We start from the raw sequence: 25,382 nt of genomic DNA on the forward strand, positions 1-25,382 counted from the left end.
CTCGCACCCTCCAACAGCAAGGCCTAGACATCCATCTGTTCAATCTTTCACCAGTCCAATAGTGTTCAATACAAACGTGTAACTCGCTTTTTCAGAATTATACCATCAAAAACCCCTTTGCTTCAAATTTGATTATTTAATAATAAAAATTCTTTCCAACTTGACAGAGGAAACATTGGATCAATTCAATGGTGCCGACGCCCGACCCAACCTTGACCGGACAATATTTACTACGCTGGCACATTGACACTGAATATAGCAATCACCCATTATTCATCTGGCGTAGTAGGCCTACAGACTTTTCCCGCCAGTCACTGCCGGTCCATAAAACACAAAGAAAAACACTCGAGCTCCGAAATTTCAAATCATATTCACGGACAATTAACAAAACTGCATTCATTTACGGACGCTGACCGTCAAAGGCGAATCAAAGGCTACAGAAACACCTGCTGGTCAATCTTCTCTTAATGAAGAATCAATTCTCAGTCTAGCTATCTTAATTAACATCAGTCTTTGACAAAATGAAAAATATTCACTGTACATGGAAATGTAGTCATGTCACTGACTCGGAACAGAGTTTAAAAACTAAATCGAGCAGAGGTGTACGACGAGTTGTATTCTCAATGATAAAACTCTCAGAGAAGCAACAACATCAATTTTGGTACACTGTTCTGTGCCTCAAACCACCAGAAACTAAACATTCCGATTAGTGTGGCCAGTTTTCTCCAATCCTTCCGCTTGGGAAGCCACCATTTTGACAAAATGAACAGCTCCCTTGGCTGGAGTCGAATGTTATTCTTTAAGTGCGTGGGTAGGCCTAAAGGTTAAAACCTGATATTTCCTGAGGCGAAGCAATCGTTTTGGCGTATTTCTTGATGAGCTATGATCTAGAACAGAGTTTGCAATAAGTGTAGTACAGATGACAAGACTAGTGCAAGCCACGTAAATCACAGGAACATTGATAAACTCTCGAATGGAAAATACCTCTAATAAAAAAAAGAATACAATCGTGAAATTTCTAGACTAAATTCCCATACTGCAGTGACAAAACCATGGCATAAGAATAACTAGTGAAAGAAACCCTTTCTAGAAATTTGTAAACACTAAATCCACACAGGGCATGCAGCCCCAGGATCCAGTGCAGCATCCATTGTTCCCGCCATCACTGTTCCCGCCTTAACGCCTCACCGAGCTAATCCCTACATCTGGATCCCTCTCTACACCATATAAGCTCCACTCCCAGTTAGAATCCTGCAGTCTCCTGAAGACGGACAGAGTACACTGTTCGAAACGTCGAGTTATTCCCCGGTTCTTCTCAGAACCACACATACTCAAAGAAGAGATAAATACATGGTGTTACCGCAATCTTTACTATAGATCTAAATCCATTAGGTTAACCAACTATCTTTAAGAAGATGTGGTGACATTAAGACATTTGATAAATATTAAGCCATCAAGACAGAAACTCAACACTGCGTGCACATAGTAAACAATTTTAGGGACGTGTTTTGGCAGCTTGATTTTAAGGATGGCTGTCTAATCTTTAGTTGGTTCTCCGTGCATGTAAGGCCTCACTTTTTTGGCAAATGACACTAAATTTAATATTGTTTTGTATTTGATTTATGTTAGAATATATTGTTTATACCACCAGAAACAAAACTAGACAAGTGAAAGTATAAAGGTTCACAAAACACTTGTCCACATAAGTGTTACAGATGTCTGATGCAAGGAATACAAGAAGTTTAGTTATGAATTATATTTATACAAATTGGTTACTTCGTGAAATCACTTGCTACAGTTACAAAGATATGCCTACATCTCTTGAGATAAAAGCTACAGATCCAGCATTTTCCATGGGGGAAGGGCGTGAACTAAAAATGTTAGAGTCACAGCCATAATATTAGGGAGCTTGGGTAACTGGAAGCAGAACTGTTGTTTTTTACGCCTTTGTCACATTTGTGGGGCTGGGTCCCAACCCCTCTTTTTCTTCTTTTTTATTTATTTTTGGGGTGAAAAAAGGGGACCCCCCCATCCACTCCTGGATATAAAAGGTTTCGTGCATAATGTTATTTGCTTGCACCAGTTCCAAAGGTCTTATTCCATTCAAGGTAGACTTTAAGATCGGACTTTGACACACTTGGCCTCATGTGCCTCAGAGCTCCTTGAAAATCCTGGTACAGAATGGGACGAACCTGCATGGGCAAATAAACAAGTAAACAAAGTTAGGTAAACAAGGCCAGATAATTAAACAAAAATAGAGATGAACATTATGAATGTTACTCAAACAAGTACATGTACTGAACACAATACTGGGGCTTGATGTCTAGATCTCTTCACAATCATTAATCTGAATGATCCCATCTACCTGATCTGCACTGATGTATTGTATGTCTGTCCCACGGATGCAGCGGATAGGACCAAGAGCCGCCTCTCGACACAGATTGGCCATATCGGCACCAGAGTAACCTGTGGTAACCAAGTACGTGGCAATACATGGTTGGTTAACACATGGTATAGAAAGTGAGCCAAACCAAACGGTAATGTGTCAATCACTGGATGTCTACTCTAATTCTTGTATATGCAGTTTGAAACCTTGAATAGGAGGATGAAATTGCTTTCTTGAAACAAAGATGTCCGGGTGCCATGATTTCTTTTTCATGGTCAGAATAAGGAAAATTTATATTCGTGGAAAACTGTAATTGGGTACACAATTAAAAAAAAACCTTCATGAAGCTTTTCTTTTCATCAAACTTGCATTTTTTAGAGGATTTATTGATGATGATATAGAGTAACCTCAAAGTTAAGTGTGTCGAGCATTTCTGAACATTACAGGATAAGTTCTAACCATCAGTATCCTGACATATTCTTTCCAGTTCCTCCTCAGTGAGTGAGTAACTCTGCTGAGCCAATAGGTTCTGGACAATCTGCCTCCTAGCAGGTGCCTCAGGGAGAGGGATGTAAAGACGCTTGACCATCCGACGTCTAGCTGCCTCATCAATCTCCTGTGGGCGATTGGTTGCACCAACCACCAAGAGACGGTCATCTGAGCTTGTAGTGGCTCCATCCTAATGGGGGCAAAGGTCAAATTAAGCCTTTTGTCACTTCACCGTCCCAACAAACTGTGTCTGTGTAATGCGAGAACTGTTTGGCTAGTTTAGGTTCTAACATCCAGGTATTAATATTGTTCCCCATTACATGTCCTGAGGATTGTAGGTAGGCACAATCCAAGTCTGCAGTAATGGCTATGGCCTCTTGTGATAAGCTAACAAGTTGATGTAACAAGCCACAGCCTGAAATTAAATGCTTGATTTGGGCAACATTGACTGGAAGGGGCAGTCAATCTTAAACACTGCCAACCACACCCACCAACTGCACCAGGAACTCTGTTTTGATTCGTCGTGATGACTCATGTTCATCATTGGATCTCTGTGAGAGGAGTGAATCGATTTCATCGATGAAAATAACTGCGGGCTGATGGCATCGTGCAACAGCAAAGAGCGCCCTCACCATCTTCTCTCCTTCACCAACCTAATGTCGCAGACAAGGAACATTTCCTGTTAAAACGTCTGAAACAGTACAAGAATTTGGGGGATAAAACAGAATTGTTGGAAAGCACTACCACCTCACCAACGGTCTTTGCGATTCTAGGGCTCTGCATGAACATGAAAAGTTTGCTTGGTCTACTTACATACAGTTCTTGACTCTTTCAAAGCCTTCAAATCTGGTCCTGACTTACCCATTTGGAGGTGAGAGAAGACGCACTAATACTGAAGAAGGTGGCCCCAGACTGACAAGCGATGCACTTTCCTAATGAAGAGTAAAACAGAAAGAAGACAAATTATAATAGTGTAACTTATAAGGACTCTGATATCATTTCAATTTTCTAAACAAAATATAACAAGATAATTGAGAAAAGCTTTACTTAAAGCACATTCAACGATTGCTCCTAACCACTGTGTAAAAGTCATTCCATGACTGCTGTCACGATGTCCAGAACAAAAAGACTTGAATCAAAGATCAAAGAAACTGTTTACCTATAAGTGTCTTGCCTGTACCAGGAGGTCCAAACAGCAGAAGGCCTTTAGGAGGACCTCGTAAACCATTGAAGATATCTCTGAAAAATGTTACAACACTTGGAATAAAAATTCATCCATACATAACTCTGAAGATCTCTAAACAAATTTGTCATTCAGTTCTAGAACGTCAGAGAGATAATGGAAAGAAATTGTCCATGCGAAGAATTTCCTGGTTAGCACAGCCATGAAATTAGGATGTCATTAGCCTTGACAATAAGTAAAAACTTACGGTCTAAGCATCGGCCACACCACAATCTCTTTAATGGTTGTCTTAGCAAACTCCAACCCAGCAATATCATCCCAGTGGATTGGTGGGCCATGATCCATTATCTAGAAGATATCAAGAAAAAAATTTTGTGAACAGTCGGTATCAAATTGGCCAGAACAAACACGTGAAGAAGACAAGTTTCTACTTGATGAGTAAAAACCTGTTAGCAGTTGACAAAAGTCTTGACTTCCAAGTCTTTTCAGAAGATGCATGAAAGCAAATAATTTCCTTACCAAATTTCACTCAGACCAGTTCTATGAAATCATACACGTTTAAAAAATTCGGTTTTCTGTAAAGAATTCAAAATCTAGTGAGCTTCTTTGCAAAGAAAAAATACTATTGTGTATAAACCTCATTTGTGACGAGTTCAATCATCTTTGGATCAATTCCTTTCAAACGCTCGTCTGTCATTTCTTCCTCAGCACTACCAGTGGCCTTTGACCTCCCAGTGACTCCTCCCTGACCACTTTGATGACCTCTGAAATGTGATGAAGAAAAACAAGGACAATTTTGGGTTCAAAGCTCCAGTATAGAAGTCCAAAGGAGGGGCCGAGTCATGTCCACAGATAGAAATAGGAACAAACAGACTGATGGAGAGACAAATCAACAGCCCACCTATCACTGTCTCCTTCATCCCTATTCATCACCGGAGGAACAAATTTGCTATTGAGTCCTCTTCTTGTAGTTCCTAATGACTTCTTGGCAGTACCGTAAGCTGATGATGTTGGACCTCCACTCCCTGCTCGGTTTCCATACTTCTTCTGATTCTGAATAATCTAAGAAACACGGCAAATTTTATTAAAGAAATCTATCTTTCTGTTAAATAACAAATATTTTCCCTTTTGGCAGATATTTAACATCTTAACCCCTTCACGCCGGGACGAGTTAAAACATGCCGTAAAAATTGAGATCCTCAGCCCGCTTTTCAGCTATTAGTCTCGGCCCATGCTCGAGCGAACACGGTGAAAGAAGGCAGACCCTGGCTCTTGTGTTTATGGTAATTGGTCTTTGTGTGTAGCCCAGAAATGAAAAGACCGAATTTGCATCATAATCACCAGCTTCAAAGAGGCAACGGGAATGTGGAAGCTTGAGTAGAGCCGCATGCCACCGAACAATCAGCCTTTTCACCGTGTAATTCAAAGCGTGCAGAGCACACTGGGCCACAAACCGAGAATTTGCGGTTTGGCAGGTGGCCTTCATGGCCAAGCGAGGCTGGAATTCTTGGAGTCGGCTTTCAGAAAGAAATTCCCGCCGAGAAGTGGTTAAAGCTACAGCCTTTTTGTGTTTCATTTTGACCTACAAGTTGTTCACTGGCAGTCTTGAATGCATTTGGCACAGCTGAGGTATCATCGTCATTTTCCATGTGCCTTGCACCCTGACCCTCATTGAATCTTCCGTCTGCACAACCTGTACGCTCTGGTATTGATGTCCTGAAGGGGAGCTGACCATCGCCTTGAAACTCAACTGTGCATCAGAACAAAAACAATACTCAACAATCCATGAACATATGCAGCAAGGTATGAGACGCAGAGAACCCCCCTGCTTTGTGTTGGTCATTGTCTCGCAGGAATCTGGGGAATTCCTTTCAGACATCTTGGGGGGATGTGTTAAGTAACAATAGTCTGGAATGTGTATAGGGATTGGACATGTTGGGGGGTACCCCTCGGTCTCATTTCTTGCTGGGTATATCCATGAAACAGACACCACTGAACCAAAAAACTGTCTGTTTCCATGGCATTGATTGAACAACACACACCAGAAGTAGTGGAATACATATATATGCATTCCGTTCTTACCAAGTTCATAATTTTCAAAGTATGAGCTTCTTGAGGCTCAGTGAAAATCTTATGAACAAGATTGATACTCTACCTTCTTGGAACATGGTCTTTCTTTTCAGAGAATTGGGCGGTGCAACGTGTGAAGTGGGCCCACTTGGTCGATAGCCTTGATGAGTATGGAAGCCAGACGACTTTGGAATGTCCCTGTCATAGGCAGGTCCTGGGTTTTCGTTAATCAGACCATTACTTTGATTCCAGTTAGAGGTGGATCGGGAGGAAAATGCTGGCACATGGTTATGGAGTATGGTTGGGTCGGATTGAGGAATGGTGGTTGGTCGCTCCTGGACAGAAGGGGTAACTGCGTAGTTACCCCTTGAGTTGACAACAAGATTCGGAATTCTTGAAACTGTTGACATCTGGGGTGGTTGTCTGTTGTCTGTTTGACCTTGACCCCATAACCCCTGCTTTGTTGAACTCTGACCTAGAGGGTATTTCGCTGTGTTGGTTGATGAGGTCATGGACCTGACAGTAGGAAATGATGATTGGTGTTCTATTTGGCTAGGAGTCTTTGTGACAGGTAACTTGTTGGCATGGGATGAACTAATACCATTTGATTCATTAGCTGAATGGTCTCGTGCACTGGGTTGATTGGCTGATGGTTGAGGTTCAGCAAGTCTCTTCTGACGACCACAATTTTTTTGATGGAGAATAAGTGGGTCATTCAGTCTGTCTGGTTTATTTGACTGTGCATTGGCCTGCAAGACAAAAGATTGTCAAAAGTTAGAGAAGTCACAATGAGCATTCTGGTATTAACCCTAACTCCCTCGGGTGTATGTAAAATCATATTGTAATCAGAGGATTTGGGACTGTTAGGGTTAATGTAATACATGTATAAGAAACTCATCAACAAGGATAATTTACCTTTGAGAATTGAAGGAATTGCTGTATAAAAGGAAGATTCTTAACATTTTCAGGAGTAAGGGAAGGGTTCCAGGCTTCACTCTCTGTAATGAGAAGTCAACAGTAGCAGCAGTAATAAAATCAATACATCAGCAGAAATCCATCATGACTTAGTAATTAAACACAGAAATAGCATGTTTGTTAAATCTGATACCATTTGGATGATTTGTACAAATTGTCAGTATTCCATCTGCATAGTTATTGAGTCCTGAAATGAAAAGAAAGAATGAAACTGTTTAAATAGACTTTCAGGAAAACTGTATGAATAGAAACAGAAATAGAAGATGTAGAAGAAGTAACTGATGATAAAAGAAAACCCAATACGGATGTTTCACAATAGTGAGCCTCCAAGAGTTTGCAATGCATTGGCCAATCACAAATGCGAAATCCGTCGACCCTTTCCAAATGCACATAGGGTTGACAGAGTTCGATTGTGAAATGCCCATATTCATTTTTTTCATGTGCCTGGCAAACTATTCATGCCACTTCTGTTCAAATTATTACTAATTCAAATTTTTAACGCTAACAAGAACTTTTGAACATACATTAATGAAAATTGCTACTATTCATAATCTAGAAACTTTTACTTGGAATTGAAAACTTGAATTAAGGCAATAATAAGCAATAACATTAGCACTAACCTGTCTCACTATTGACACTATCAACGACTGAGGAATGTGCTTGAATGTAACGTTGAGTAAGGTCACAGCTGACATCACTGTTGATGCTATAAGGAGTCAGACAAAAAGTATCGCCATGACAAATGCCTACTAATAATGTATGACACCGACAGCCCATTTTATTTGCTTTAAAAAATCCTTGATTCAAGTTCAATAAATATGAGAACTACATACGAATGGCATTACAATCATTTGGATTTTCAACATAACAGACTTAAAAACTGTATGCAAACGTACAATTTATGTCAACAAACAACAGGATTCTCTTAGATATTATTTGGACAGAAATGGGTCAAATGTGAAGGAATAAAGTTATCCTTACTTCCAAGATGTAACCTGTTGGGGGGGGGACCAAACTAAAAGTACATTTGGAATTTTTTCCTTTAAATCCCATTTTCCAAAAATGTGTCAAGTAGGATCCCACTCAATCCTTGTTGTCATTGTTGTCAAGAAGGTCTACGCTCCTCAGAATGGGAGACTTTGAGACACGTGGTGGCTGCAAACATATTGGTCCTTTTTACCAGTTCTGAGCATGCATGCGTTGTTCTGAGCATGTGCAGTACTGAGAAGAAGGATCAGGATGTCTGCTGCCACCAGAGTGTCAAAGTCTCCCAGGTATTGAAACTGTGTTGGAATTCATATTCACAGCCTTACCGTCCAATGGCACTAGCTTGGTAAATCTGCTGCAGGATACCCGTGACGGCATCAATTTTGACACGGGGACTGGCCTGGGGCCCATGAAGGTCAAAGTGACATTTCTGCCATTTGTGTAAGATGAAACTCTCACTCTCAGATTTGGTAGCTTCACTCATGATTCAGGCATGGATGGAGCAAGGGCGCGAGAATGGTTGCCAACCCAAGGTGACAAATTCAGATGAAGTTACATTCTCACTTACGACCTGTAGAAACATGAATAAATGGTGGTGCTGAGTCGGCCAAACATTAATATAGGGCATGAAGGGGGCTTCCTCCATCGGAAACGGGTCAAGTCGTCCCCGGGTCAAGTCGTCCTGGAGTCAAGTCATCCCCCAAAATTGAAATAAATTATCCCCCAAAATGAATTACTGCAGTAAAATTATAATTATTTTTTTATTTAGACAGGGACGACTTGACTAGGGGACGAGTTAACTCAGGGACGAGTTGACTCAGGGACGACTTGACCATGGAGGTAGAATTCTACCTCCATGAGTTGACCAACATTCCCTCCATCGACCGAGGACATGTCGCACAGCAAAAACAGCACAGGCACGCCCAGACCACTAGCAGTCTAACACTGATGACAACCAATTCCAAATGACACTGACTGTGATAGCACTTGATCAAACTTCACGCTCAATCATTTCTTCTTCTTAATTACTGTATGGAGGTACTGCGACCATAGCTCCAATTATTTTAAGTCATGTAAGTTGCAAAGGAGTGGACACGTACTAGACGTAGGTCTACACGTAAATCGTCAGCTCTGCATACACAGCTTAATTTAAATTTCAGGAATAATTCTTAATACAATTGACTGAAATTTGTTGCGAATTTCAACTGACCACATTTTTAAAAAATTAGGCCAGGGCCTACCTTATACTTCCTCGCGTTCACAACTCGCGCCATGCCGTCAGCTCAGTAAATGTAAATGAACGCACGAGGGCGACATTTGTTTTCAATTGTCATCAAGAATACATGCAAGATGTCCACTTCCCGTGTAAATTTTCTTGCAACGTCAACGTTTGTTGCATTTTTGGCGTATTTGCTGTCCTTTTTCTCCGAAATTCATGCGGAAAGTCACGAAATAATTGTTCCAGATGTGAAGAAATGTTGGGATGAGTCATGTGGAGTGAAGTACAACCCCAAGTCACCCTTGATACGATGTGAATTGGCGTAAGTGTATGAAGTAGCTATTTTCTGGTGTGGCAAGCTCACACTTACATGACTTAACGCAAAAATTCGCAAACATCAAAACAAAATGTTGTAAGCGACATTACATCTTATTTAGCACTGTACACTGGGCTCAGGTCACCAATGCAAGAACGTTTGGAAAATCTGTGAACTTTGAGATACAAAGCAATCCACATATTTGTTGAAATCTTGCTGATTTCCCATTTTGCTGTTCCACTTTCAGGTACAATTGACATGATCAGGTAATTGTTGTTTTAACCACTTGCTGCCGGGTGCTTTTTAAAATTCTTCAAAAATTCATCATTTCATTTCATGGACGTTTTACACCCACACGAATGACTGGTTGGTGGCTACTCTAAGCTGACAGGTAGCCTTCATTGACTCCTGAATTTTCAGCGAGGCCTGCCGCCCTGTAAAGAGAGACCAGAATTGTGAGGTGTTGCTCAATTTCCATTGTCCCCAGTGAATGCGATTGGCATCTTTTCAAACGCGGCTGGATTAGCATGCAGCAGTGCTGTGTTACTCATCAATGGGGCCCTGATGGAGCACTTTTGTCCGCAGTGCTAATCTGGGGGCACGCTATGCCCAAAACAGTGGTATACTGTTTAAAAATAGTGACGGATTACCTTCGAAAAATGCAAGCCGAAAAATGATGGCAATTCCCAGCAGCAGGTCTTTTGTTCCGAGTACAGTCTTGTGTTACATGGACCAGCTTGTTTGTCCCATTTTGGGCGTCCCGGCTCTACATATAAAACCATGGTGCTCAAAACGGGGTTCCCCGGCAGCAAGTGGTTAAATGTCTTAAGTAGTTCTTCCTTTTCATGTTTGTTTATGTGTAATTTGTCTAGGCCATCGGAATATGTGGAGTGTGAGACACCAATTGATTTGTTTGCAGTTAATGGAAACACTACCAAAGAGCCAGGAGAATTTGGATGCACACAAGTAAGGTTCAACCAAGATTTGAAATCAAAACCATCTATTGTTGTCAACTTTTTAGCTTGCCTCTCACCATTCAAGACTTCATCCCTCCAGTGCAGTTAATAAAAATATCACCAGATGTCTTAGAAATTGGTAGTCTCTTTGCCCAATTACATGGTGTATATGGTAAATGTTGACAAACTTCCACAATCCCTTGCATTTATTGTTGAATCTCGGTTAGTAATGCACGTATGATTAAAAATTTTAAGGGATAAAAACATGAGTTTTGGGATATGTCGTGTGTCATTTGATGAGGTTTTATGTCATTTATTCTCACAGTATGGCAAGCAACGTTATGAAGAGGTACAGACAACACAAGTTTACTGTACAGTTCTCCCTGGCATTGAATGTTATGGTAATAGGACCTTCATCAAAGACAATGTGCCCTGCATCAAGTGAGTATTTGGTCATTGGATGTAGCTACGGTTTTTGTAAGTAAGGCCTCATCCAAGAAAAACAGGTGGTCATTTTTACCAGAGTTCTGCATACTATAATGTTTGGGCCTCAGTTTGTAAAACTTAATTGATTAATTCCTTGGCATTCCACGGAATTTTATTTATTTTTGTTTATTTTGGGTCTGAACTGTGTAATTACCGTTTTTGGAAGACTGTTTCTAAAATAAGATTGGCCCTGCCTGAAAAGTGTAAACCTGAAGGCCCAAATCTCCAAAAATAGGCAGATAACTGTTTGAGAAGGGTAGCATTTTTACAACTAAAGAAGATCTGTGCCACATTAGATAAAAAGGCAGTAAAGCTACATATAGATGAGATGGCGAGTTCCTACAGTTCATCGTCTTGTTTTTTTCTCCAAACCTCAACAGATATACCGGGCACTATTTTGTGACAACCCTCTTATTTTCAATTCTGCTGGGCTTTTTTGGAGTGGATAGATTCTGTCTGGGTCATGTCGGAATGGCTGTAGGAAAACTACTAACGCTTGGAGGCTTCGGTGTGTGGTGGATTGTGGATATCATCTTGTTATGCACTGGTAATCTGATGCCTATTGATGGCAGTAACTGGTGTCCGAATTATTGATGAGTGGGTACCAGGCATTGGTTGAAGTGATTGACTGCTGTGATTAGCCACATATCCTTCAAAGCTATGTCTGTACAAGGACTCATTTGTCTCGTGACGTCCTCAACATCTGTAGACTCCAAGATTGGAAATATCTTTGACCATCCACCAAATCTTGGGTTTGTCTCCAGCATCAGCTCCAGGTTTCAGCTGCATAATTTTGGTAATTATTGACTGCCAGTAGCTGTCATGGCTGTCCTCTTATTGTTAAATGAGAGGATGCCCATAGAGGTTCATGCTCACAAACAACAGAAGGCATAGTTTAGAAAATGAAAATGGAGTGATGTTAAGGAAATTGTGATAAATACTTGCTGATGTACTTGCTTTCATTTGAAAAAGATGAAATCAGTGTTTCCCCCTTGTTAAATTACTTCTCTGAAATAATTCCCACATATCAGTGTTTGACTGGTTATCTCTAACAGCACCAGATTGGTTTAGTATGCTGTTTGAAATACACGTGTAGGTTTAGTTTAAGCAAATTTCTGACCATGGTTCAGTTATCTGGAATTAATCCACCTCATCAGCTCCCCACTTCATAATTTTTTTATCATTAAGACAAAGATCTTCAGTGTGAGGAAACTTTAAAGCTGGAAAACATACTTTTTACATACATAACATTTTTGTAGTAGTTTTGTGGGTGAGATGTTGTTATTCACAATATAACAAAAGCTTGACATTGCTTTTTTTAGTATGACTGATAAAATATGATTTTTAGGAATAATGTGTTTGAAGTTTCCCTTTACTGTGCATGCATATTGTATGACATAAGTTGTAACAAGTTTAAGTTTGGACAAAGAACAATTAGATACATAAGGAGGTTGCCCTGCAATCGACAAAATGAATTGCGCCCTCTTCAAAATCTGCCTTTGCTACAGCAAATAGCGCCCTCTATGTACCACATGGCATGACTAATGCAGTAGTTATTTTTTATAGTGGCCGAACAAATGTGTTTGTTAGTTCGTGATACCGAAGGTCGAATGAATTAGTTGGCGTCCATCCGATTGGCCAACAAAGCCTTAGATTGTGCGGGTATGATGCGGGGGAGGTAATGCCTTTGGAGGAATGGCTTGCTTTTCTGTGGGAGATTGCTTAAGATCTTGCCTCCCGAGTCTTTCTTGAACTGATAGCTTGCAAAGCCACAAGCATGTAACCTTGGTGACAAGCCACAAGCAAAATAAATCACAGTTGAGTCACCAGGATTCGTTTAAGCATGGTATAGCTGAGTTTAATGACATCAATAAACCACTGCTTAAAAAAAGGGGTGAGGTTTATTGTCAAGGTTAGAAGTCTCTGGAAAATGAATCGGCAGTGCATATTGTGCTCGATTAATTTTCCCTTGAAAGTTCTACATTTCTTGGAAGCACACAATATTGACTTGAATCTTTCTTTTTTGAGCAACCTTAAGTTTATTGAAAGTGGAAATGAAGACATTTTTTTGTATTTCCCCGTCGTAATCTGCATGTCAATCTTTTCAAATTGTGGATCATTCTGTGTATGCAGCTGGTCTTAAAAATCAGTCTTGGCAATAGTGCGTCAGTGTCTGGAAAGATGTACATGTATACGTGTAGTCACTTCCTCGGCTGTTAGTATCTAACAGTCAACTGTTTTCTGTGCTTGAAGTTTTCACGATTGTACTCTGCATGGGTCCCTGATTTCCCGCCTTTTGGTCATGGCTTTAATGCAGGTTAATACGCCACCTGTAGTTTTGCGTCATTGCACGCACAGACATCCAACCAACTTGATCCAGTTTAAAGTATTGACGTGAAAAGTGCAGATCGGATGTAGAAAAATAAATCTGCTGGTCCGTTCTTTGCAGAAGAAATCGTCATTTCTCGGAATATCCCCACGTTTTTTCTTTTTTTTTTTTGAAAGGATTTGGTAGTATAGGCCTATTGTTGCGTTTTGATTTTCTGAAAATTCGTTTTCTGACGCATTTGGTTTTACTTTGATTTGGGGGTCATTAAACCCTGGTTGTCAATTCGACTTCAAGAAGACTAATATCAAATATTGAAATGGTAAATCTATGATGGCAGTTATTCTGTTTAACCTCAGTCGGTGATTAAAATTTACAAAAACTTTGTTTGCTACACCATGTATCTTGAATTTGAGGATAAAACTTCTGAGATTTCATGAACATCAGTACTTCAGGCCCTACCCCACTCTCTGCTCGCTTGGAATTGGCGTCCCGTTACGGGGCGGTGCACTCCTGCCTTGCTTCCAACCGCGCGCTTCGCAGTAAGGGTCGGAGTTCATTTATTTGAAAGTGGAAATGAACTCCAAATCATCGTTTCCTTCCTTTCGTTTTAACGGATTGGGTCAGATCATTCTAACTTAATAATCGTCCGTCTTAGGTCTCACCCAGCGACTTGAAGCTCATGGTACAGCGCGCAATTATAATGGAATGTGTATAGGAAGAACGCTTGTTTCCTTCCGTCTTTTCTGTCGTCTTGGGAAAAAGTGCAAAGTTGATGAGATCATGGGGGAAGGATTCAGGTGAGCCTGAATCTAATAAATTGGATTGAAATAAAATCCCCACCGTAACATTTGTAGGTCCAAACCGTGAGAGGCAGACAGTCTTGATATTGAACTTCCACGAAGAAGCGCGTAACATGACGTGATAAAAACGTCAATCGATTTCCCTTTTCCCATGCGCAAACTTGTAACAAGCATTAGTATAATAGTGCATGCATTTTCGTGGACGAAACTGTCAGTGCTTTCAGCTCATTGTCGAAATCCTGCAAGCAGGTGGGAAAAGAAATGGCTTTGAGGATTCATTAATTTCTGAGTGTGTTCCTCTGAACTGTTACAGGACAGTAATAGAAATATTTTTCACATCTCTGTCCGATCTACCTTAACCACTCAACATTCTTGATGGCAACCTCCACTCGCCCCCCTCCAAAACAAAACGGAGCCAGAAGAGAATGTTAATAATAATGAGAGAAGATAAATGTTTGTTTATTTATCTGTCTTCCTTCCATAGAAAAAAGTGCCCCAGTAAATTTGGTTCTGGACCTGCCCGTGATCATTTTAAATGCCTAGCAAGTTTAAGGGTAGATGACAATATTGTTAGTGTTAGTGCTGAAAGGAAATTACAGAGCAGGTTTGAGGCCTGACCTGTTGACAGGTGATGACATCAGGCCTCAAATCTTGCATTGGTGTTCATCCACTTCTACTATCATGTGTAAAGTAGAGTTGATATATATGTACATGTACTGTGCTCTTCACTGGTACATGAATTGCTTATACCCAGCAAAAAAATGAGACCGAGGGGTACCCCCCCAACATGTCCAATCCTTTACACATTCCAGACTATTGTTACTTAACACATCCCCCCAAGATGTCTGAAAGGAATTCCCCAGATTCCTGCGAGACAATGACCAACACAAAGCAGGGGGGGTTCTCTCCGTCTCATACCTTGCTGCATATGGAATTGCTCTCAGGCTCCGCAGCACCGCAATGACAAAACTGGCAATGACAAGTGCTTACAACCTGTTGGTTACCACTAAATGAATGTATGACTAGAAACAGGACCATCACTGTAATTTTTGCTGACAAGTAGAAACAGTGATGAATCAGCATGCGTGACATACATTATTTACAACATACATTATTTACTTTTTTGCTCAGAGAAGGGGGGGGGGTTTCACCCCAACCCTCTCCCTGGATCTGCGCATGGGAATACCAGGGAATCTATTCGAAGTCGATCAACTCTGAAGTGTTTCACGAAAGTGGCGCCAAATTGAACTCTTTGTATTTCATTTGCTTTTATTCACACCTGCCTAGTGTTTTGCACCAATATTGAATTCCGAACAAAGAAACCAATTATAAAACTCCAATAATCTAAAGACAGGGCCTCCCTCAAGCACCCGACGCTCGGACAAAAAGGCCAACAATATCACATTTAGAATGAAAATACCGTAAATTCGCAAAACGTGACCTCCAGTGACCCCGAGTCGCCCACCTGATGTGTGGCAAGCCCGTAGGCGCTGGGCAGTGGAATTTTACTGTATCAAGTTTTGGTTGGGCATGGCAGTGTGTGTTCCTTCGCTTTCTTTCTTTTTAATCCACTATAACGGAAAATCGAACATTGCAATGCCCGTCTTTCCGTTCCTCCATGGCCCGATAGAATTAAGTCTGTCTCCGTATGTTCCCCAGGGCGGGTCATAGATACGCTTTTAGTTCTTGGTTTTTGGACTCTGAACACCGATAAACAATTCCACCCATAGCGAGGTTATGAAAATAATCAGCGCAAGAGCACTCCTTTGTCTTGAAAACGGTCTCGTGTATCAACCAAAATGAACATTTATACGTTTAAAGGAATCCCAGTTGGAAATATGGTTCAGATTTGTGTGGAGCGTATTGGAAGATGGTCAACGTCTCATTGTCATTGCATAGTTTTGTCTGGGTCGTTTTATAGGTAGCTTCGGATTATTTTACTGCCGTCTTCGTTGCGAAAGGCATTTTCCCCGAATTCTACTTAGTTACAGATTGAGCAAAAACCGGAATGAACCTCTGTGACCGATGAGTACCGGTACCTTTCCACAATAATCTGATCAACACTCTACATGTACATGTACATCACTGAACAGTGATCACTACCAGTAGCCATTGTGGTACCTCCCTGTCTGAGATTTGTCTTTTTTTTTATAAAAAATTCAAGTCTGATACTCCCTTGCAGTACAGCGATATCCGGCAGGTTGGTTCCCCAATCATGGTAACAACCACCAGACTTGATGTAAGGCTGATCGAGTTTGACGGTTATCATGTCTCAGCGGACTTGATTGTGAGGAGTGAGGTGATCCCCTAAGGAGCTGAGATGTCGAAAGTCAATTCTTAATTTAACTTATTAGATCGCTACTTTTTACACTCAGAGGAAGGAAAAGTGAGGCTGTAGGATTGAAGATGACACAAGAGGATGCAAAGAAACTCCAACGACACTTTTGCTTATTTGATGTTTGTTTGCTTTTAGATATATGTTTTACTCCTTCAAAATTTCTAAGAAAACTAAACGATGATTCAGCTACACGCATTTGCTATTGCTGATGAACTTACCTTTTCTCAACAAATCACTGTCAAGTTTTTAGATGCACAAGCCTTCAGACAAAGAGAGCATTTGCTTTGACGAATGGATTCGAAACAGAAGAATCGCGCAGAATCGCACAGTGTTGAACAATATTTCCTCGTCTTTTTAAGTCGCGTTAAATTGAACAAAATGCGTCGCACATGGCAACCAGTACCTTGACATACAATTAACCCTCTCATCCTCGTCTAGTAAATACATGTACATCACTAGTTTTAGTTGTACTCCTATTTTTGGTGGGGATTTCCCTGGTTTTCTTTGACAAATTTAGTTGATGGTGGGAAACTTTGACCTGTGGTTGCTGGAAGAATGTCAGGGTTCGTTTTTCTTTCATGGCCAAGTCACAGAGTGGCCTGGTGCAGGTGGTCGAGAGGTGAGGCAAGACGCTGACAGAAAAATAGGTTGAAAATATGTGTTTTTTTTTAATTGTAAGCAATCTCTGGACGTCATTGCGGTTTTGAGCAATCACCTTGCAGTTCAATTTAATTCCCTTCTGGAACATTTTGTAATAACACAACTCAGTCCATAAAAGTTGTCACATCCATCTTCCCAAGCCGAGGTATGGGGTTGTTTACGGTTGGGTTTTATTCCAAAAAGCTAATTCTCCTCGGGGCTTGGTTCGTGCAGCGCGCGGCAGCATATGATGAGCCCGGGCAGTCTGCAACAAAAGGTGGTACGGTTCAACTGAATCCCTTGGGTTTGTTACCGGCCTCAGTTGGCCGAGTTCATCACTAATTCATTGCCATGAAGGCGGGCCGAATTACGTGCGTGGGAGAATTGAACGTTGTCGCGCGATAGGGAACCGAAACAGAGGGGATATATTAGGCCTTACCCAGTCAAATTGTTATATTTTCACTGGTAATAGAACCTACAACACTACTCATCGCAAGATATTCCGATGGTTGTTTTTCACATCTAAGAATTTCAGCCTGGCGTGTTGCTGGTACCAGTTGCAGGTATGTGTGAGCAGGAAAACAGAGTAGACCCCTAAACAATTTTCGTGAATAGCGATTGGGTTTCCCTGAAGGGTGGCAGGGCCAAACTGGTTAAAAGTTCGCCCTACCGTAGTGGGTTTTGAAAGACCTGATCGTTTTGATTAGGGAAAAAGTGGTGAAATGGATATGAGATTGAGAAGATAGCCTTGGGTGTTGGAATATCAGACTTCTTTGTGGCCACGAAGTTGCGATCGCAGTGACTTGACACCTACAGTGCAGTCCCCTTTCACAATGTTATACGGTTAATGGACGGCGTATACTTACGAATGTATGCTTATGATTCTGAATGTACTGGAGATGACGCCATCAGAATGATCGAAACGTCTGCATGGGTCTGCACCAAATGGGCCCCTGTGGTATACATTCAGGTCATACAATACTGTCGTAATTTCTGCTCTTACTTTTACCAAACGCAATAATTGTTTCTCAGTCCGGCAGTGAACAAGAAATCAGACCTAAACTCAAATTCAAAATCGCGTTTAAAACAGTATAATACACCCGAGGCCTCGGTGCACATCAAACCTTCGCTTTGGCTAGCTACAAACACACGTACGCTAATTCCTGCGGTTAAGGCCCAAATGTGTTCGGGTAAAGAAAAAAGTAGAGACATTTTAAAGGGGGGGGGGGAATAATATCGTGACGGAAGGTAAAATCTGTAGCCATCCCCGTTTTTACAGTGTGGAGTAATCAATACGACACTCGTGGATTGTTCAATAAAATAGTTTTCTTTTATACTTCGTTTTAATTTCATGGAGTGGTTCTCTGTTGGTTGCGCTGTGCGTTGTCTGTTTGTCTGCACGAAAGATTAAAACATGGACAAAGTTTATTTTAGTCATGTGTCGTTATCATACCTCCCCGTCTTTCATTAAGAGTCACCATTTCTGCCGCCAGCATCAATTCTGATAACGGCACGCGACTCTAATCGAATTTCAAGGCGTAAAGAGTAGAAGGGACACAGTATTCGGAGAATCGTGTTTCATGTTGACTTCAGTCCTCTTGAAATCGCATCAAATGATGTTGTTATCGAGTCATCAGCTGCAATGTCTGTATGGCTGCTGCATAGATCAGTCATCACTGTGATGTCTCAGTCACTGAAGATTTCCATGGCATGCATTCCCAAAATTTACTTGAAATTTTCAAGTAATTTTGTTCAAAAGTATTTAAAAAATTATAAAACAGACTTGATGTCTGTTTGTCTCTTTCTTCTTTTCATCATCACGCAAAAATTTTGTTGGCATTGTGTTACTGCAGTAGAATCGACAAAGTCACCGTGACAGAGGGACATAGAATCGACAAAGTCACCGTGACAGAGGGACACGTGCCGCATTAGTAACGAACTGTCGTCTTTGGTCGAAGACAGAGATTCGACCTGGGTCAGGTTACCTGACTAATAGGTTAACACCCGTATCCCTTCATAGAAAACACAGGGAAAATGGATAAATACCACCCACCACCAAACCTCGATATGTCTTGTCTGTCTGTGTCGACCAGGCGTGATTGAAGGTAATGTGTGACCAAGGTCTGCTCTCTCCACTGTATCATCCCACAAGCGTCAGCCTAAACTGAAGAAACAGAAATAAACACTGACCCATTTTGAAACCCGTCCAGGTCTTCGTGTTTACTCGGGCTGACCTCTCTCAGCTTTCACGACACAAACATGGCCGGTATCGCTATTGCATTAATCGATTTCCAAGTAGTTAGAAGAACAATGTTTGTTGTTTGAAGAAACAAAAACATCTTGAAAACGGCGCGTAGATTTGACTCTAGGGAGGTGATGACGTCAACACTATTGAAAACCAATCGCTTTTATTCTTCAAGTATCTTGCATGCATAGGAAAATTGGTTTTATATTCGTCGAACATAAACGGTCCTCAATTCAGAGATGAAATCATATCAATCATAGGCCTACCTTTCTCAGTATTGAAGAGCATCAGTTTTCAGCACAAACTACTCCACATTGTCTGATTTTTAAAAATATTGCTAGTACTGCTTTTCATTTGTAAAAATAAAAAACTGGTTTTAACTAAAGATTTGCCTGGCACTCACGAATAACGATATTATAACAGTATAGGCCTGATTCACATTTCTAGGGAAAACTTGCATAAAATAAAAGTGTTGCCTCGCGAGAATCCAGACGGCAAATAATCTATAAGTCTTATTGCATTTGAAATTAATGGGCATGCGTTCGTGCTGTGTTTGGTTTCTCTTTGAATTAAAATCATGCTGTACGCCTGAGCGCTTGGTTCGTGTACATGATGGGGTATAGAACTACCAAAGATTTCGGGTTTTAGAAGTTTAGTGGTAGCATTTTGTCTGCATTTTCCATTTAAGAGCCGATGTACACAAATGAGTTTTACATCTATTTTACCTTTACAGTGCCGTCTGGACTTTCGACCTGTGAAAATATAATTGATATCGTTGGGGTAAGGGGACGGTGGGGAATTCAGGTTTGCCGGACATGTTGCAAAGCATTACCGGTATGGTGTCATTATCATGTGGACCTAAACATCTGACTGTAGGAGTGGATGATTCCTTTTTGTAAGAAAAAACAGATACCATACCAAATTTACATGCAACCTCTGTTTATAAATGAACTCTGCGCCCTCGTGTATACATAGATGTTAGTTTAATTCGCAACCTGCCAATTTGGACCGTGAATAATGTGCTGTTCATACTTAAAAGCGTCCATGAAGGAATGCCATTCTCGATTCTTCGCGCGAAGATGTAAACTATTCAGGAAGAAGACGACACAATTATTGTTTGTCGAAATAATTGTCTTCTTAACAAGATAAAGAAAAAAGTCCGTGCCAACCCGAGACTGAATTCCGGACAGTTCATAACCTCCAACTCGAAGGGTTTCCTTTTAAATTTCCTGATTGAATTCCTCACTTTGTCATGATCTGTGTTTGTTATTTTGGCTTGGGGTCCCCTGTGTATATCAAAGGGGGGAGGGATACACAGAATATAGTCGGTTTGGTACCGAGGGACAACATACTCTAAGTCAGCGAGCCTCTTTCACAACAATACCACGGACATTTTACACGGACGTAGTGCATGAAAAGATGATGGGCTTTGGAAGACCACTGGGGAGCACTGACCGACAGAACAATAACGACGTCACCCTCGACTATAAATAAAAAGGTAGTCACAAAAAGGCCACTTTGAAAGATACCGTTAATTAGCTTCAGACAGTGTTGCTCGGAAAAGTTGCTAAACACACGCTGGTTCCCTGGAGTGATGTCAGCCTTGTGTGTGTAGATGGTCTAGAACCAGTGCTAACAAACGAGTTCGTAGCTGGCAGTGTTCACTGATGTCTTCCACGGTAGACAGATGACGATGTACCGTTACAATTATTTCTAATAAAAAAAATAAAATAACAAAAATTAAGCAAAAGGCAACAACAAATTACCATATATTAGTTAACATATACTTGCTCACAAAACCAGCTCTTCACGTATCTTAAAGTATTGTGGTGCGTGGATGTTATTTCCAGGGAAAGGGCAAGACGCAACGTACTGACAAGTCATTAACAGAGAAAATGGGTTAGTTGATTTTCTCGTTATGCAAATCGGTGTTTTTTTCCCTTTCATTTCCCTCCTCAAATTTGTTTTTCATTTTGTCCTTTCCCGTTTTATTGCCGGCACTCAGTGCAATGACAAATCGGCTGCGCTGTTTGACATTTATATAAAGCCACAGAAAAATAATGACCAAATGAGAAGATTCCCCCGCTTTGACTGTTTCTGCGCAAATGGTCATTGTTACGAGACACTTGATTTGCCAACGGGACAAGGAATCCAGAGATCTCAAAATAAAGATTGGTTTTCAACGCAATCAACGTAGAATTTTTTTGTTAATCCATAATGCATTGGTCATCCGTTGGGCCCGCTTCAAACATCGAACTTCTGTAGTGTCAAATTCGATCCGTTGCAAAAAGCGACTGAAATTCGGCATGCAGTTACTTCAAACGTGGATTTTCTGCCATGCCTTATTCAAATGCTGCACTACAGGTATTACTAGAATTAGACATGGGAAAAATTACGATGTTTGAAGCGGGTCTTATACTTATTCCAGAGCCTCTCGCACATTGGTAAATGTTAATCAACCAAACGTCTGTGACATCTGTGACGATAGAAACAATAGAAACAGAGGAATACGTTTTTTAAAAACCTCCACAAAAGAAAGAAGAGGACTGATTTCCCCTCCTTCTAGCTGGACTCAGGTAAAACGATGCTGAGACCACACAGGATGAAGGCATGGCGACCTTTGTTCGGTTGCTCTTTGATCTACACAAGTTGAGCTTATTCTTGGGTCATTTGGATCATCACTCAGCGCAAACAGAAAAAGGGGCGGTGTGATTTACAGAGACTAGCCTTTATCCAAACCGACCCTACACCCCAAACATCATTTCTCATTTTTGAAAACGTCTTATCAAATATGTGTAGGCAGGAAACTGATGTTGGATGCCGCCATGAAGTATCATAAAGATGTGTAAACTGTCGTGTCATTTTTATAGTTATAGGGAGGGCCTGCGAGAAATATCCATGTTTACTCAACTTCTCTAATCCAACAGCAACAAACAAGTGGTCTGCGCCATGTGTTGTTGACTTGTTTGTTGTTGGTTTGAACCATGTAAACATTCTTATAGGTATGTGCACGCGCAGAACAAAGCTTTAGAACAAAACGAGTTGATGCGATTAAACGAAATGTGCGAAATGCAGGCCGACATAAACACAGGGAAATCAGTAGTCTCACTTTAAAAAGTTTTAAGAAGTGCGTTATTGACAGAGTGCACAGAAACTAAACCCGTCTGGCAATAAATGCAGACAATTTCTTTTCTGCCAAGTTTACCCTGGATTATCCGTCCAAAATTCCTTACACAAGACACATGTGATGATTACAGTACAAAAATCCCACACATGATGGATTTAGGTAACTTGGGAGACGTACTGAAACATGACACTCAGGAATCCGTGAGATTCAATTCGTCATCTAGATGTAAATCAACCGCAGAGATATAACAGAGCTACGGAATGAGAGCTACTACGCTACTGTACATAGAAACCAATTACCGAGAAGTTAAGGGGCGATTATAAGTTTTAGCGGGGAAAATAGTGAATTGGAAATCAGTAAATTGACACGTCCTCGGGAATTGCCTCGCAGTTATGTTCAGAACTGAATTTTTAAACTTGGCTGGTACTCTGCGATTTTTTTCTCTCATATGCTTTCATTCAGCAACCAACCGTCTCTGATCTTGGGACCAGCAAAACGTGTTTTCTGATTTTGAGATAATATTACAACTCAGAAAAATGCATGTTTACGGGGCTTAATAAACTCAACTTGCATAGCCAAAAGCTAACATGATCCAGTTCGAAATTATCTCGTGAGAAGCCTAGCTATGATTTTCGTCATGATGAAAATTCTCCGTACTACTTTGTGACATTGCAACCAAATACCTTCCCTCGCAACCTCAGCTATCAAAGATGACCTGGTAAACTTCTTAGCTCACATGCATGACATTACGAAACTGGCTAGGCACCCAGTAGAAGTCGGAAACTTTCCGTTAGATTTAAGAAGATGAAGAGCCGGACAAACCAAGTCGGACAGCGTGAGCATTAGGTGTGCTCGTCCATCCAAGTCTTGCACCAAATCTTCTGACGTCACAATGGAGGTAGAAAGGTGAATGACCCTGTGAGTTACCTCAATCCCATCGCAAAGATAAAGATCTTGATACACAGTACATTTACGTTAACCTGAAAATGGACCGATAAAACTTTTCATTTCTTTAAAATGTAAACCGTAAAGTCATCCATCCTGATTTCCTGACAACAGATCCGTTAGTAAGAATTTTTACTACACTTTTCGTACGACCACGGGGAACTTACTCCTCTATGGTGCGACCGGTACGACGGACGTAGGGTCTTTTTCCCAGTGCGACGATGGTGCCAATCAATTATAGCTAAGCTTCTCCCGTTCACACAGAATGGAATGGTCCACTCTGGCACCTCCCCATTTCTGTCAACATTTCGAAGAATGTGTGTACATGACGGGGCCAACTTTACACGTACGGGTACGTGCAGTCGGCCGTATAGAGCGAGCATGCGCACCAGTTATCACTAAGTAGACAAAATTTGGAAGCATTCTCGCAACTTTGCTGGAGAAAAACTGGTCCTGGGATTGTGCTTTTCTGGTGTTTAACTTCACTACCAGACATATACAGGTCGCAGAGGATCTGTGCTGATCAACTGAAGGAGTGGAATATTGATTAAAGGTAAGTTTGGTGGAATTTGGGGAGTATTTTTGAGGGATGGTTGAAGTCGATATTCGCAAGGGGGAAGAAGTGGGCCATTGTTAATACCGTGGAAGCTATTGGGTGTACGAACACAACGTGCACACGGTACGTAACCGCTAACCATGCTAACGGAGGTTGAATCGAAATCGATTACGAAAACCACCATGAAATCTGGGAGTTTTTATTTTACCTTTTAAAGAAATTTTATCACAGACATGACAGAATGATATCGTTAGTTTAATGTGACCGTGAGACACTGTAGTCATTCCAAAATGTATTCACTACTAGTACCAGGCTTAGGCGAGATATTCGAAAGTTGAGAAGTTCATCAAAGATTGACCTGGCATGCCTGGTGTCGATGTCGTCGTTTGGTCCGTTCGTGGGAAGAATGACCCCATTCATCCCAGCATAGAGCCGCCATTTGGTCGCCCCAACTTCACGGAGCAGCGCTGATTGCGCTTGAATTGGTGGTCTTGCAAGTTAGAAGAAATAAAGACCTTACTTTATGTAAATTTTTGTTGAGTCTTGAGATGCTCTTAACTCTTAACATTCAACATGTTCCCATTAAACCCTTGCAAGTAATTTATATCGTTTTCCTTTTTTGATGATTATTCACTCTTTACCTGGTACCATCCCAAATATTTAGTTACTTAGTAATAGTTTGATTTTGCTTCAAAATTGTAGAGATAATCATGATACATTTCATCGCCAAGATTGTGGTAGAAGATTTTAAGACAGTTTTCATAAATGAAGACGTGCATTCAGATTTTCAGATACAGGAGTGATGTACATCATACATGTGGCCTTATAGTAAATCATAATATACCGGGTAGTGGCTAGTGACAGTCTTTGTTATGTACACATGTACCTATCCCAACTTTTACATAGCTTTTTCTTTCCATGATTATTTCATGTAAGTGCTTCAGTCTGAAGTGAAGTAATTTGAATAAACGCTGAATGCATTCCAGCTGCTTGCTTCCAGGAACTGAAGGGTAAACTCTGATTTGTTTAACTCTTAAACATTGGCTCTAAGCATCTGGAACGGCTTGTTGAGGTGGCTGCAAATGGCTATGGTGAGGCGCCTGGGAGTTGTTGAATGATTCCAGCATTGAAGAATTTAGGAGAAGGGAGAACTACAGTAGATGGAACTGAGAAACGTGATGGCCATACTTTATGACAAGTAACAAACAACAGAGAACTATGTGTTGTCATGTGGTGATGAAACTTTTCATGATGAAGACCATGTACAATGGTGGGGGCTTGGGGTGAAAAATTTCTAAATCAACATGTTTCACATTTTCATGTGCTGCTTCCTTTC

The 25,382-nt window shown here is 40.9% G+C and overlaps 3 protein-coding genes across 11 annotated transcripts in view; 2 read left to right on the forward strand and 1 right to left on the reverse strand.

Annotated features, from left to right (window-relative positions):
• Nucleotides 1-116: 116 nt before the first annotated feature.
• On the reverse strand, nt 117-9,392 carry fignl1 (fidgetin like 1). Of its 3 annotated transcripts, none has more exons than XM_022224977.2 (16): nt 9,332-9,392; nt 8,417-8,661; nt 7,724-7,809; nt 7,237-7,290; nt 7,044-7,126; nt 6,214-6,877; nt 5,645-5,808; nt 4,960-5,120; nt 4,696-4,822; nt 4,306-4,406; nt 4,035-4,114; nt 3,737-3,807; nt 3,367-3,528; nt 2,846-3,065; nt 2,366-2,466; nt 117-2,192 (listed from the first exon to the last, which is right to left on the reverse strand). In XM_022224977.2, the coding sequence occupies exons 2-16, from the start codon at nt 8,572-8,574 to the stop codon at nt 2,067-2,069; spliced, it is 2,358 nt and encodes a 785-aa protein (XP_022080669.2). In that variant the 5' UTR covers nt 8,575-8,661; nt 9,332-9,392; the 3' UTR covers nt 117-2,066. The 3 variants fall into 3 exon arrangements, with proteins under 3 accessions (XP_022080669.2, XP_087001178.1, XP_022080671.2); XM_087145052.1 differs by having other exon boundaries at nt 9,301-9,350; XM_022224979.2 differs by lacking the exon at nt 7,237-7,290.
• Nucleotides 9,393-9,400: 8 nt separating this feature from the next.
• tm2d2 (TM2 domain containing 2) lies at nt 9,401-13,794 on the forward strand. The gene is made up of 4 exons (XM_022224980.2): nt 9,401-9,631; nt 10,498-10,591; nt 10,907-11,022; nt 11,448-13,794. The coding sequence occupies exons 1-4, from the start codon at nt 9,441-9,443 to the stop codon at nt 11,659-11,661; spliced, it is 615 nt and encodes a 204-aa protein (XP_022080672.1). The 5' UTR covers nt 9,401-9,440; the 3' UTR covers nt 11,662-13,794.
• Nucleotides 13,795-17,582: 3,788 nt separating this feature from the next.
• The window catches only part of LOC110973888 (fibroblast growth factor receptor-like), a 56,938-nt gene continuing 49,138 nt past the window's right edge, over nt 17,583-25,382 (forward strand). For 3 of the 7 annotated variants that reach the window (XM_022225090.2, XM_022225095.2, XM_022225094.2), the window contains exon 1: nt 23,884-24,043. The gene's annotated coding sequence lies outside the window, so the exon portion shown is untranslated. Of the gene's footprint in view, nt 17,737-23,883; nt 24,044-25,382 lie in introns of those variants that run through there. The other 4 variants (XM_087145051.1, XM_022225096.2, XM_022225092.2 and 1 more) reach the window with 2 other exon arrangements.

Source organism: Acanthaster planci, linkage group LG13, assembly GCF_054643075.1.
Source record: "Acanthaster planci isolate LZ-2023a linkage group LG13, COTS_SCS, whole genome shotgun sequence".
Taxonomy (NCBI): Eukaryota; Metazoa; Echinodermata; class Asteroidea; order Valvatida; family Acanthasteridae; genus Acanthaster; species Acanthaster planci.